Source organism: Myotis brandtii, unplaced genomic scaffold (assembly GCF_000412655.1).
Source record: "Myotis brandtii unplaced genomic scaffold, ASM41265v1 scaffold32, whole genome shotgun sequence".
NCBI classification, from domain to species: Eukaryota; Metazoa; Chordata; class Mammalia; order Chiroptera; family Vespertilionidae; genus Myotis; species Myotis brandtii.
In genome coordinates this window covers 1,774,287-1,788,840 of record NW_005362269.1, presented here as the reverse complement: position 1 = coordinate 1,788,840, position 14,554 = coordinate 1,774,287, and the positions used below count along the sequence as shown (strand labels likewise).

The window sequence follows — 14,554 nt, the reverse complement described above, 5'->3', positions numbered from 1 at the left end:
CCATCAGCCTGGCTTGTGGCTGAGCAGAGCTCCCCCATGTGGGAGCGCACTGACCACCAGAGGGCAGCTCCTGCATTGAGTGTCTGCCCCCTGGTGGTGAGTGTGTGTCATAGTGACCAGTCATTCCCAGTCGTTCTGCTGTTAGGGTCAGTTTGCATATTACCCTTTTACTACATACGAGAGAGGCCTGGTGCACAGGTGAGGGCCGGCTGGTTTGCCCTGAAGGGTGTCCCGGATCAGGGTGCGGGTCCCGCTTGGGTGCCTGGACAGCCTGGGTGAGGGGCTGATGGCTGTTTTCAGGCTGGCCACACCCCCTTTAGGGTGGGGGTCCCCACTGGGGTGCCTGGCCAGTCTGGGTGAGGGGCTGAGGGCCGTTTTCAGGCTGACTGGTGACTGAAGCTCCCAGCCTCTCCTTTTTTTCTTTCTTTCTTTCTTTTTTTTTTTATTCTGGGATTTATTTACCTTCTATAATTGAAACTTTGTTGCCGTCACTGGCGCTCCCAGCTCTGAGGCCTCGGCTGGCTGAAAGCAGGTATCTGGGGTTTGTTTGGCTTCTATAATTCAAACTTTGTTGCTTTTGGAGCTGTGGCTTTTGGAGCTTAGAGCCGGGCCACGGCAGGCGGGGAACCTTGGCTTCCTCCATCACTGGAGCAAGCAAGCCTCCTGCTCGCTTCAGCTGTGTGGCTGCCGGCCGCCATCTTTGTTGGCGGTTAATTTGCATATCTCGCTGATTAGCCAATGGGAAGCGTAATGGAGGTATGGTTAATTACCCTTTTTGTCTTTTATTAGATAGGATATGTGTTTCCCGATGGTCTTAGGCGACCCCTGTGAAAGGGTCATTTGACCTCCAAAGGGGTCGCGACCCACAGGTTGAGAACCGCTGAGTTAGGAGGTTTCGTTCTTGGGAGACAGTGGTGAGCCTGAAAGTTTTGGCTGTTTAAAGACACATGCTACTTGGTGTTAGATGCATAAGATTCTTAAGAGGTTAGAGCTCATAGTAGGTGATTAGAATTTATCCCCCCCCACCCCACACACACACACCCTTTAGGATGCCACACACATTTCTTGGGTTGTATTGGGGGAAGAAGCAGACACCTAGTTTTGTTTTTTTTCTGGAACTCAAGTTCTTTTCTGTTTGTTTGTTTTTTTCTATTTCAGACCAAAGAAAAGTATGGGAAGGAATGCAAAGTAAGTATGTCTGTTAAAGAGTAATTATTTCATTTTATTTTACTTTTTTCTACCAAATTAGCTTTCAACTTGCTGAGCTTTGAGGTCTTCCGGTAAAAGTCAGTGCTACACAACTTTCATATATCATTTATGTACTCATTGGCTGTTAACTGTTTAGTGTGTGAGGTAAGAAAATGAGCCCTTCAATATAGGGGTTCTTAACTTGGTGTCTGTGGATGGCTTTGAACCCCCTGAGATTGTATACCAAGTGTTGATTGTGCACATGAGAATTTTAGCTGCGGAGGAAGATCACAGCTGTCATAAGATTCTCAAAGGAGTGTGTGACACTCCCCACTCACCATGAAAAGGATTAAGGGTCACATTATTAATGGGGTGGAGAGGACTGAAAATTCCTCTTTCTGTGCTATGTGAATTTTTTTAAAAAATATATTTTTGTTGATTTTTTTACAGAGAGGAAGGGAGAGGGATAGAGAGTTAGAAACATCCATGAGAGAGAAACATCAATCAGCTGCCTCCTGCACGCCCCCTACTGGGGATGTGCCGGCAACCAAGGTACATGCCCTTGACTGGAATCGAACCTGGGACCCTTCAGTCTGCAGGCCGATGCTCTATCCACTGAGCCAAACTGGTCAGGGCGCTATGTGAATTTTTTACTACTGGGGCAGAGCGTTGTAAATATGATTGAAATATCAAATGGCATTTAGGCTAGATGATTGCTAAGGTTTCTTGTAAACCCTAGATTTGGGGATCCTTTCTTTGAATCCCCCATTGTTATTAAGTCTGGATTCATTGTCCAGATCAGGACTATTCACACTCTGTGGCTCTTATTTTGTGTTAAAGATCTGTGCCAGGCCATTCACAGTGTTTCGCTGGTGCCCCGGAGTCCGCATGCGTTTCAAGAAGACTGAAGTGTGCCAAACCTGTAGTAAATTGAAGAATGTTTGTCAGACTTGCCTCTTGGATCTGGAGTATGGTATGTTTGCCCTGTCCAATAAATCTGAAAGTATGCAGGTGCCCTAGACAACAAACCAGTCTTTTCACCTCCCATGTCTACCCTACCTCTGTTTTGACCCCAGTTTGGAATGTGTGCTGTGGTCTGCTTTTTATTGTAAGGGGAGAACCATACTAGGCAATCCTAGAGAACTCCTGAACAGCAGTAGGAACGTAGAGAAAAGTTGGGAATTAATTAGAACTAGCCTAAAACTCCCTTCTGTGCATCTGTAGCCAAGGGGAGGTAAAGGCCTTGTTCCTATGGTAGGTAATTTCTTTGCCTTGGGCTTCTTTCTAGATCCAAAGCTTTTTTCCACAGTTCCTACCAGAAGCTCATAGGCTAATCTTGCTTTAGGTTTTTGTCTCAACTGTATTGTTAGGACTGATATGCTGCCACTGTTTCAGAGTAATTCCTTTTTTTTCTTAACTGAAAGTGACTTGTTTATGAGAAAATACTTTTTCCACAGAGTTTCTGCTGTACGGTAAAAGGAAAATACGAGTTTATATATGTTAAATTCAGAAAGCTGCTCTGTTTCTCAGTCCTGGTCACAGTATTGTTACTATTTTTTAATATTTTTATTGATTCCAGAGAGAAAGGGAGAGGGGGAGAGAGAGAGAAACATCAATGATGAGACAGAATTATTGATTGTCTGCCTCCTGCACACTCCCTACTGGGGATTGAGCTCACAACCCGGGCATGTGCCCTTGACCAGAATTGAACCTGGGACCCTTTAGTCCCCAGGCCGATGCTCTATCCACTAAGCCAAACCAACTAGGGCCCTGGTCACCTATTTATATGTTTGTTAAGGAGAGGTTCTGGTCCTATAATACAATGACCCCATATATGACCATGACTATCCAGACAATCTATAGGACTAACCTAAAATGAACCACTTTTTGCATTTATTTAAAATACGTTTTTATTGTGTTTTTTTTTTTTTTTTTTTTTTTTGAGAGCAAGTAAGGAAGGAAGAGAGAGATAGAAACATCGATGAGAGAGAACATTGATCAGCTGCCTCCTGCATGCCCCCTACTGAGGATTGAGCCCACAACCTGGGCATTGAACCCGTGATCTCCTAGCTCCTGGGTGGACACTTGGTGCCTGGGGCGATGCTCAGTCCACTGAGACACACCGTTTGGGCTAGATACATTATTAATTTATAAGTCAAATCTGAGTATACCCAAAGTTTGTTCATCTAAAAGATTTTCTAAAACATTTGTTTCAGAATCATGCTAGCTCAGGAATTAGGACAATTTCTTAGAATGCTCCGTAGCAATATTTGCCTGATGGTGCTAAATATTTTCAGTAAAAATATAGTAAAGCCTCTGGTACTAAATAAGAAAGTGGAGAAAGGATGATACTGTATTCTGTGTGTATATTCAGCAATGTTTTTAAATATGCCTGTTTTCCCTCCTTTCCTTTGTACCAGGCCTGCCCATCCAGGTTCGTGATGCAGGGCTGTCTTTTAAGGATGACATGCCAAAATCAGATGTCAACAAAGAGTACTACACACAGAATATGGAGAGGGAGGTATGCTGCCACTTTCTTGAGGTAGTCTTTTATTTGGTAAAAGAATCCTAGTGGATTGACACAGTTTATATAATTTATCTTTTGAATTTGCCATCCCTGTGTGTAGATTTCTAACTCTGATGGAACACGGCCAGTTGGCATGCTGGGGAAAGCCACATCCACCAGTGACATGCTGCTCAAACTGGCCCGGACCACACCCTACTACAAAAGGAATCGACCCCACATTTGCTCCTTCTGGGTGAAAGGAGAATGTAAGAGAGGAGAGGAATGTCCATACAGGTAAGAGCTGAAGTGCGTTTTCAGTATTTGCTTTCAGATGATTAGTCATCTAAGAAGTGGGAGGTGCTAGTTTAAACAATCTCTGCCTTAAAATCTAAAAGTGTATACAACTAGTGTGGTATATCTCATATCTTAAGACTGTTAAATTTAGAAAAGCTTGATTAAATCGTTTTTACATATAATGGAGCTTTTACTTATAACTAAGCATTGGGAAGCTAAATTACTGTGCTGTATAACACAGATGTTTACCCTGAGTTGTAAGTCTTCACTATTATGGTCTCACTGGCTTGAATTTCAATGGGTTGATGAGGTCAAATGAAGGCCAGGCATCTAAGGGTGTGTGAGTATGTTTCCGTCAGGACTGCCAAGCATGTGGATTAGGAGCTCTTAACTTGGGGTTGGTTAATCTCACCCCCACCAAAAAAATTATTCCGTTGTCTAGGCCTGGGTCCATAGCTTTAATCAGACTCTGGAATGCAAGACCTCAAATATGTTAAGAACCATTGACCTTGAGAGAGAGAACGATGTTTTGGTTACCCTTTGTTTGGGGGTGAATTGTGCCAAAAGTATTTCTAAGGAAACTGCCGCCCTAGATGGTCATTTCAATGGGTTTCAGGAGGCTGGCAAGTCCTTGTAATACAGTAAATCACTTGATATCAGCTCTATATCAATAATTTTGTTTTGGTATGACCAGGGTTTTAGTTTAAAAGGCATTTCTGGGTATATATTTGGGTGTAGCTACTGTTGGGTGATACCTATAAATTGTTTTGTTTCATCTTTATGCATTGTTCTTTCTTGAACCATAGACATGAGAAGCCTACAGATCCAGATGACCCCCTTGCTGATCAGAACATTAAAGACCGATATTATGGAATCAATGACCCTGTGGCAGATAAGCTTCTAAAGCGGGCTTCAACAATGCCTCGTTTGGACCCGCCAGAGGACAAGACTATCACCACACTATATGTTGGTGGTCTGGGCGATACCATTACTGAGACAGATTTAAGGTTTGTGGATATAATTTTATGAGCTCTTTTTGCTTTTAGCTGCCTTGGAATAACTTGTGGGGGGCAATAACAGGCAAGCATGATAATCCTTTAAAAATACATTTTTCTTTAATTAGTTTATAGTCAGTAAATATGCCGACTAGAATTTTTATAAAATTGTTCTTTATGATGCCAGAGTAATAATGTTCATCAACAGTGCTTAGTTCATTCTTGCATGTGGTGATAATTACATGAGATTCTATTTGGCCTAATAGCCAAATAGAGTTTTTAGAATAGGGCACACAATCAAGTAGGCTGATTATGTAGGGGAAGGGAAGTTTTGCCATTATTATAAGACTCTTATGGTTTAAATTGTTGGCTTTTTAAAGAGATTGGCATTTGGTAAATTTGTATGATTCTCAGCTTGTATTTTAGTCAGCTAAATGAGACATCTGGGCAGAGAGTGGAAATAGCTCTCCCAAAGAGAGAAAGTGGTAAAGAAACTCCTATAAGTTTATAAGCTGCCTTGGTAGCCTGTCTTCACTACACCCTAAGTGAGCTAGACAGTCTCCAGGGGGTGGCAGACTCTTCTCCTTCTCATCTTCTTTTTACAACCTTTTAAAACATTTCTTTAAACATTCTTGGCTCGTCGGCCATGGAGACTATAGTTGGCTATCTCCTTATCTAGGGTTTAGGGTCCTTAAGGAACTTACTGGGGCCCCCTTTCCTCCATGGGGAAGACCCTGAGATGTTGAATAAAATTTATTTGTCCATTATTTTTCTTTTCCTCTCAATATGCAGCCTCATAGTACGTAAGGTATTGGGGAAACTACCTGCAGGTAGTTAGGGAGATAACCATGGGGCCATGTACCTTGTGGTGAGTCAGTAGAAGAGTGAATAACCTGCTGTCACCCTTCTGGGAATGTGTGTGTTGTTATCATTTTTCTCTGCCTGTATCCCTTCAGAAATCATTTCTACCAGTTTGGAGAGATTCGGACGATCACCGTGGTGCAGAGACAGCAATGTGCTTTCATCCAGTTTGCCACAAGGCAGGCTGCTGAAGTGGCTGCAGAGAAGTCCTTTAATAAGCTAATTGTCAATGGCCGTCGACTTAATGTGAAATGGGGAAGGTGAGGATAGACTATTTTAAAATATCTTTGAGATTTTCAAGAAAACTGTTTCATTACCTGGGGCTAGTGAGCTTTTGGTGAATGGGTCAAAAAGAATTTTTCCTTATCTAACATTCATTCCTGTGGATGTTCAGAGTATCCTGTTTTGGACTGTTATTCTGGGTTTTGGTGTAGTAATCTTTGAGGGTTCATGTGTTTTGTGACCAGTTATTATAGGCTAAGTATAATGCCAGGGCCTGAAGGTGGATACAAATGAATTAGACCAGATTCTGTCTTCTAGAGGCTGACTGCCCAGTGGGGAAGAAAAACTAATTTAGGTTTGAAAGTGATGAAATGCCCTGAAAGTTCAAAGGGGAACATATTTCTCACCGGGAGCCATGGAAAAGATTGCTGATAGCAGTAGCGACCCTTATGGAGTGCTTCCTGGGTGCTAATTAGGCTGTGTACTAAATATACATAGGTTGCCTCTTCTAGTCCTTATAATAGTTCCAGCAAGTTATGAACCCAGGTCTTTCTGGCTTCAAAACATTTGGTCGTGCCAAGCTGGCATGGCTCAGTGGTTGAGCATCGACCTCTATGAACCAGGAGGTCATGGTTCGATTCCTGGTTAGGGCACATGCCCAGGTTGTGGGCTAGATCCCCAGTGGGGCGTGCAGGAGGCAGCCGATTAATGATTCTCATCACTGACGTTTCTATCTATCCCTCTCCCTTCCTCTCTGAAATCAATCAGAATATATTTTAGAAAAAAGCAAAACAAAAACCCTTTGATCTTATCCACTGCACTGACATTTAAAGGGAAAAAGTGGGGCAAGGAGTGAAGAAACTCCATTTGACTAGAAAGCCTGAGAAGTAGAGGTGTGAGAGAAGGGACACACTGCTGATGTGTATGTCTGTCTCTCAGGTCCCAAGCAGCCCGAGGAAAAGAAAAAGAGAAAGACGGAACCACAGACTCTGGCATCAAGCTGGAGCCTGTTCCAGGCCTGCCAGGAGGTGAGTGCAGGCTTTCTTGCTAGCTACAGATGCTCTGATGATCTCTGAGTGATGGAAGAGACCCACGTCTCTGGCTCCAGCAACAGCTCTGTCTTCGCTCAAAACTCCCAAATTTAAAGGCAGTGGAAACAACATTGCACAGTTGTCTTCCCTTCTAACTGTTGGCTCTCTTCTCTCCTCCAGCTCTTCCCCCTCCTCCTGCAGCAGAGGAAGAAGCCTCTGCCAACTACTTCGACCTGCCCCCCAGTGGCCCTCCAGCTGTGGTGAACATCGCCCTGCCGCCACCCCCTGGAATTGCCCCACCCCCACCCCCAGGTAATGTCTACCTTCCTTCTTAGTAAATAAGTCTGACTTAGCCCTAAAAAGTTCTTTTGAAAGTCATGTCTATTGGTCTAAATCCTTTGAGTTTGTCTCGTAGAATCCTCAAGTAAATCTGATTTGTTAGGATTCCTGATATTTCTTTTTTTTTTTCTGGCCTGCCAAGGAGGGGAAAGTCACCAGTTTTCTAAAGATCTGAGTATATTTAAAATCAGAATAGGAGTTCATCGATTACAGTGACATATGGCCAGTTTGTTCCCTGTTCTAATGTAATCCTGATGCCCTAGAGCACTACTGCTTAAAGTGCAGGCTGTGGACGTCCACCAGTTCACAAAGTGTTGTTACCTGTATACAAAGATAAGGAGCTTGTGCCAGAATGTAAATGGAAGTCTTGATATAAAAAATTATAAGACAAACTAAATAGTGTGCTTGGTTGTGTAATTAGTTACATTTGGCTCACAGTCTTTACCTTGTTGGTGGCCAGGAGTACACAGTTGAAAGACTGGCAGTTTGTATAGTGCTGCTCTAGAAAATGTCAGTGACAGCCCAACCGGTGTGGCTCCGTGGTTAAATGTCAACCTATGAACCAGGAGGTCACGGTTGGATTCCCAGTCTCGGCACATGCCCGGGTTGCAGGTTTGATCCCCAGTGTGGGGCATGCAGGAAGCGGCTGATCAATGAATGATTATCTCTCATCATTGATTTTTCTATCTCTCTTCCTCTCCCTCTCTGAAATCAATAAAGTACATTTTTTAAAAAATGTCAGTGACAGTGCGAACAGTGTAAGTCACAGGTGGCCAGTGCCCCTGTGGCAGAATTCCCATACTCTTTGAAGAAAGTCCTGGTTTAGAACACCCTCCATTCTAATATAAATCATTGAGGTTAATGATGACAGGGTCTTCCATCATTTGATTCCATCAAATCAGGGTCAGCCTGATTTCTTCCTCACCTCCCAGATCCTGAGGAATCCTGCTTGGCAGGATTGGCATGTTTGATAGCTAGCAGGGGCTTGGAAGACATATTATCAGATACCTTGAGTCCTGTGGAATTTCTGTTAACCTGGACTGAGAGGAATGGATTCTCAAACTGAGGAAATAATACAGGGAGACATTTCTAAGCAAGTCTTATGAATTGACATTTTCTGAAGCTCCTTGTCATTTGGTTTATGTGCAAGTGGTGTTGACCTTAGAAAGATTCAGAGGTTTGAAAGGTGGTCAGGGGAACTGCAAGTCTAACACATTTGTTCTCCCATCTGCAGGTTTTGGGCCACATATGTTCCACCCAATGGGACCACCTCCTCCTTTCATGAGGGCTCCAGGACCAATCCACTATCCTTCTCAGGACCCTCAGAGAATGGGAGCTCATGCTGGGAAACACAGCAGCCCCTAGCACATTATCACCATTCTGGGGCTCTACAGAAGACAGGGCGCTTAAAAATCCCAGTAAACGAATCTTGGAATAAATATATTTTTCCTTCCTTTGTAGTTTCCATAGTAGCTGAATGTGTTCAGATGTGGGCAGTCAGAAAACAATAGCCATGCTTTGATTGATGGACCTCAAATAAGCTGCCATTGACACATCTGGTTACTATAACGTTACTAATAAAACTTAATGCCTGTTCCCCTTCTATGGGGAGCAAGCAGTGGGGTGAGTTGGAATATCCAATGGAGTTTCCATCCCAATTATATGTTCATTTTGTATTATTTTTTTGGAGGGGGAGGGGGGCATTAACCTGCGGAAAGAATCTTTTGACTGTTTTTATGTCCATTAGGTATTTTCCTTTTTATCATCTAAAAAAAGATTACTAGTACTAATCATTGTAGTGGCATAAGTGTGATTTAACACTTCTGAAGTCACACCCTCAGAAAGACAAGTGGAATCCAGCAGGCAGCTCTGCCCAGGTCTCTTCTTAACCTCGCCTTTCCTCATTGATGGCTAAAGGAATCTGGCTGATAGTTGTACTTCTCTACGCTACCAAAAGAGACAACAATAAAAATTACTTTGTATTCCTTTTGGATGGAAACAAATGTCATGAAGCTGTGTATCAATGAAGAAACCTGGTGTCTGGGATGAAATTATTTTAAAGAACTTCCTGTAAAACACTTTAATAGACTGAAACGAAAAGCTTTGGAGTGTGTTTGAATGGAAGACTTGTGACCTCGGCTGGAACTTTTATCTTCAGCATTCACCTTCGTGTGTCTCATTTTAATTCCCCACTCTGGGCAGGGAACTCTGTTTGGTCTTAGGATGTTTGGATATAACTGAATTGTAGATGGTAAAACATAATTTGATGTTGTGTTGTGTTTTATTTTTTTGTTTTTAAAAAATTAAAACGGGTAAATTTTCCAAATGTCATGGGCTTATTTCTAGATTTCTGTTTTCTTTATCCTTTGGTAGATGAACTGGGGTTAATGGAAGTTAAAAACAAGCTATATATAAATGTAAATTGTTGCTTTAAACTTGATTTTTATCTCTGTCCACTCTGATGATAAAAAGGCCCATAGCCAGCAGGTGGTTGATAAATGGTAACTTTAGAATCATTCTCATATTATACAAGTCATTTGAAAAGGAAATGCAAAATTTACAAATCCCTTTTTCCTGAAGCCAAAATTCCATGTCATTTTTATTGAAAATATGTATTTATGGGATGGACATACTCCATATAACACCATTGCTTCACTGGAGAATTTTTGTTTCCCTCTAGAGCAGCGGTTCTCAACCTGTGGGTCGCGACCCCTTTGGGGGTCGAACGACCCTTTCACAGGGGTCGCCTAAGATCATCGGAAAACACATATAATTACATATTGTTTTTGTGATTAATCACTATGCTTTAATTATGTTCAATTTGTAACAATGAAAATACATCCTGCATATCAGATATTTACATTACGATTCATAACAGGAGCAAAATGACAGTTATGAAGTAGCAATGAAAATAATTTTATGGTTGGGGGTCACCACAACATGAGGAACTGTATTAAAGGGTCGCGGCATTAGGAAGGTTGAGAACCACTGCTCTAGAGGGTTTTGTGTGTGTTTTTTTAAAAAGATAAAAACTAGAAACACTTCAAAAATTTGATTTTATTTCTAGGAATATAGGGTACTTTCAAATATTTTGACACCATTTTGGGTAGGGTTTTGGGTTTGTGCATTTTTTGTTTACTTTTGAGCATATAGAAGATTTTAACTTTTGTGAATAAGATATGAATCGTAGTGTTTTAATAATTGCCAAATTTGATAGCTATATATATGCATAAGTAAATGTATGACTATCCAATCATATATTGCCTTTTTGAGAAGGAAGAGATTCTAAATTTTGTGCACTGTCTGGCAATGGATATATACGTATTTTTTGAAAAGCATAAGCCAGTGTAAATTGAAGTGTAGAATAGATGCTCAATTAGTGTTTCTTAAGTCAGAATTATGAGCAATTAGATTTTGGCAAAAATAGGTGCTCACCAAACTCCATTTCTTTCTCTTCTAGGGCACACAGCTCGGGGTACACTGGTGAGAAGTAACCTTTGCCATTCCCAGACCTGGTCTGTGACAACATCTCACCCAACCCTATGAGTTCTCCCCCCCGCCCCCCAGTCTGCTGGTTAAATGTGCAGGACCATCTCTGGAAGGTGGCAGTCACACAGCGAAGGGAGTGGGTTTCCCTGTCACTGCCTTGAGGAGAGCACTGTTATCTGAGGATTCTGTTGTAGTAAGCCATTGAGACCTGAGGACTTTTCTGTTACAGCAGCTAGTGTTCCTCTACTGCGAGGTAGTCAAACCTGATCATAAAAAATTTTTTAAAAAACCCATTTTTGTTTATACTAAGTAATGGTTGAAACAGAACCTGGAGCCAGATTACCTGATTTCAAATCCTCATTTTAGCACCTCCCCGATGTGTGACCTTGGTCATGTTACTTATCTCTGTCGAATCAATGCCTCACCTTCTAACCCTTCTCACTACCTGTATTTTGAGCTGCTCCCCTCATGGAGAAGGCTCAGAAGGAATAGCTTCATGACAACTGAAGTGACTGCCCATGGGGCAAAGAGTGATGTGGCAGATTTTTGGAAGGCAAATTATAATGAGACATTGAACCTGAAGTAAATGGAGGTGAAAGAGGAGGGGGTCTAGAATGACCTCTGTCCCCAGGTCTCTGGCTTGATCACTGGTTAAGGTGATGTCGCAGGTTTCTTGGTAAAGGTAATATTTTCCCTTGCTATGCTCTATTCTTGGAAACCAGTAAGCCCAGTCTAATCAGTAGGAGGAGAATTACGACCCTCCTCTTGGTGGGGGGATTATTTATATGTATTTGGAAGTCTAAAAAAGTAAGGCTTGTCCCTTTTCCCCCTTTATTGAGTCATTTATTTACATCACTGGATTCATGGATGTTTATTCTCTGAGGTATAATCCTATTCTGTGAGTTGCCTTTCACTCTCTTGACAGTGTCCTTTGATACACAAAAGTTTTTAATTTTGTGTGTTCATTTTTTAAAAGTGTTTCATAGGTAATTGAAAATAATGAGTATTCTCTAATTTGCTGGTACAGGATTCTACATTTTTATTTTGTTCAAATTTTCTATATCTTTACTCATCTGTTTGATAACTGGTCAATAATTTAAAAACTCTATTAAATCTTCCATTATGAATATAGGTTTCTCATTATGTAAAGATCCTTATCACAATAATACTTTTTGTCAGAAAGTCTTACTTTGCTAGTAATATGGCTAGAACACATTTCTTTTTTAAAAATTTATTTTCCAATTATAGTTGACATATATTAGTTTCAGGTGTACAACATAGTGACTAGATCACCTCAATAAGTTTAGTATCCATCTGGCACAATATATAGTTATTACAATATTATTGAATATATTCCTTATGCTGTACTTATGTCCCCATGATTATTTTTATAACGGCAATTTGTACTTCTTAATCCCTTTCACCTTTTTTGCCCATCCACCCAATCCCCCTCCTATTTGGTGACCATCAGTTTTTTCTCTAGCTATGAGTTTGTTTTGTTTGTCCATTTATTTTGTTTTTTTAGATTCCACACATAAGTGAAATCATCTGGTATTTGTCTTTCTCTGTCTGACTTATTTCACTTAGCTTGGGTCGATCCACCCATTGTTGCAAATGGCAAGATTTCCTTCTTTTTTATGGCTGAATAATATTCTGTTGTATATATGCACCACCTCTTTATTCACTTCTCTATTGATGGACACTTAGGTTGTTTCCATATCTTGGCTGTTGTAAATAATGCTGCAGTGAACATAAGGGTGCATATATCTTTTTGAATTTGTGTTTTGGATTTCTTTGGATATATACCCAAGAAGTGGAATTGCTGGATTAAACGGTAGTTCTATTTTTAATTGAGGAGCCTCCATACTGCTTTCCATAGTGTCTCTACCATTTTATAATTTCACCAACAGTGTATGAGAGTAGAACACATTTCTTTTTTAAAAAATACATCTTTATTGATTTCAGGGAGAGAGAGAAACATCAATGATGAGAGAGAATGATTGGTCAGCCGCCTATTGCACACCTCCCACCAGGGATTGAGTCCGCAACGCAGGCATGTGTCCTGACCGGGAATAGTACCATGACCTCCTGGTTCATAGGTCGACGCTCAACCACTGAGCACAACTGGCTGGATAGAACACATTTCTTTGGGATGGTATTGGACTGATTTATCCTTTTCCATTTCTTTAGTTTATTTCTGTGTTATGTTTTTAGGAGTGCTGCTTGTGAACAGCATGGAGCTGGAATTACTTATTATCCGATCTGTGAATCTGTCTTTAAACTGGTGAGTCCTATACATCTATATCTGTTGTGATAACTGATATGGTCGAATGTATTTATATCACTTTATTTTATTTGTCTTTGCTTCTTTTGCATCCTTTCTGCTGCCTATGGAATTGATTTCTCTGCTTACTGTTGCTTCTTAAATTCTATGCTTTCTTTCTGGATCCTTCCCAAAACAAGGTTCTTTTGTAGTTCTTGCAGGGGTAAGTGGAAAACACTTTAATATTTCTTTGTCTGAAAATTTATTTATTTGGCTCTTCTTGAAGATTTTTTTTTCATCTAAGTGTTGTTCTTTTGTAGGTAATCTAACTTTTTTGTCTGGGTGCCTTTGACATTTCTCTGTGACTTTGGAGTTGTATAATTTTAGTATAGTGTTTCTGAAATATGGATTTAATTTATCCTTCTCATACAGGGTGAGGACTATGTGAGTTTATGTTTTTCATCAAGTCTGAGAAACCCTCAGTCATTTTTACAATCCTTCTGGAACTCCTGGTAGTAGTGTTGAGCATTTTAATTTTATTTTCCATGTCTTTTAACTTTTTTCTCTCATGTTTTCCATTTCTTTACTTCTCTGTGATACATTATGGGCACTTTTATTTTTTTATTTTTTAAAATCTTTATTGTTGAAAGTATGACATATGTCCCCTTTTTCCCCCATTGACCCCACTTATCCCACTCTACCCCAGGCCTTCACCACCCTATTGGCTGTGTCCATGGGTTATGCATATATGCATACAAGTTCAGATGTATCATTGCCAAATATGTTCTACCATACTGTGGGCTCCCTTTTCGTTTTCTTTTGCTGTGAAGAAGCTTTTTATTTTGATGTAGTCCGATTTGTTTATTTTCTTCTTAGTTTTCTTTGCCCTAGGAGATAGATCCATAAACATAATGCTACAAGAGATGCCTGAGATTTTGCTGCCTATGGTTTCTTCTGGGATTTTTATGGTTTCACCACTTACATTTAAGTCTTTTATCCATTTTGAGTTTACTCTTGTGTATAGTGTTAGTTGGTGGTCTAGTTTCATTTTTTTTGCATGTATCTGTCCAATTTTCCCAACACCATTTATTGAAACATCCCTCTCGCAGTCTGGGACCCCTTGCTCCTTACAGCCTGCCTGCTCGCTGCTCCTGACCGCTTGGCTCACTGCTCCTTAGTGCTGCTGTGGAAGCTGGAGAGGCTCCTGCCTCTGCCACAGTGAGCCGGCTTCTGGCTGAGCAACGCTCCCCCTGTGGGAGCACACTGACCACCATAGTGACCGGTCGTTCTGGTTGTTCTGCCGTAAGGGTCGCTTAGGCTTTTATTATATAGACTAGAGGCCCGGTGCACAAAAATTTGTGCACTC

The 14,554-nt window shown here is 41.0% G+C and overlaps 1 protein-coding gene across 2 annotated transcripts in view; it reads left to right on the top strand.

Moving 5' to 3' along the window:
- RBM22 (RNA binding motif protein 22) overlaps positions 1–9,765 on the top strand; it is an 11,517-nt gene extending 1,752 nt beyond the window's left edge. Inside the window, exons 3-11 of one of the 2 annotated variants that reach the window (XM_005870489.2) lie at positions 1,159–1,188; positions 2,029–2,161; positions 3,609–3,709; positions 3,816–3,988; positions 4,795–4,995; positions 5,940–6,104; positions 7,006–7,094; positions 7,278–7,409; positions 8,671–9,765. In XM_005870489.2, coding sequence (XP_005870551.1) covers positions 1,159–1,188; positions 2,029–2,161; positions 3,609–3,709; positions 3,816–3,988; positions 4,795–4,995; positions 5,940–6,104; positions 7,006–7,094; positions 7,278–7,409; positions 8,671–8,801 — 1,155 coding nt within the window. In that variant the 3' untranslated portion in view covers positions 8,802–9,765. Of the gene's footprint in view, positions 1–1,158; positions 1,189–1,216; positions 1,354–2,028; positions 2,162–3,608; positions 3,710–3,815; positions 3,989–4,794; positions 4,996–5,939; positions 6,105–7,005; positions 7,095–7,277; positions 7,410–8,670 lie in introns of those variants that run through there. The other variant, XM_014543103.1, reaches the window with a different exon arrangement.
- The last annotated feature ends 4,789 nt before the right edge of the window (positions 9,766–14,554 follow it).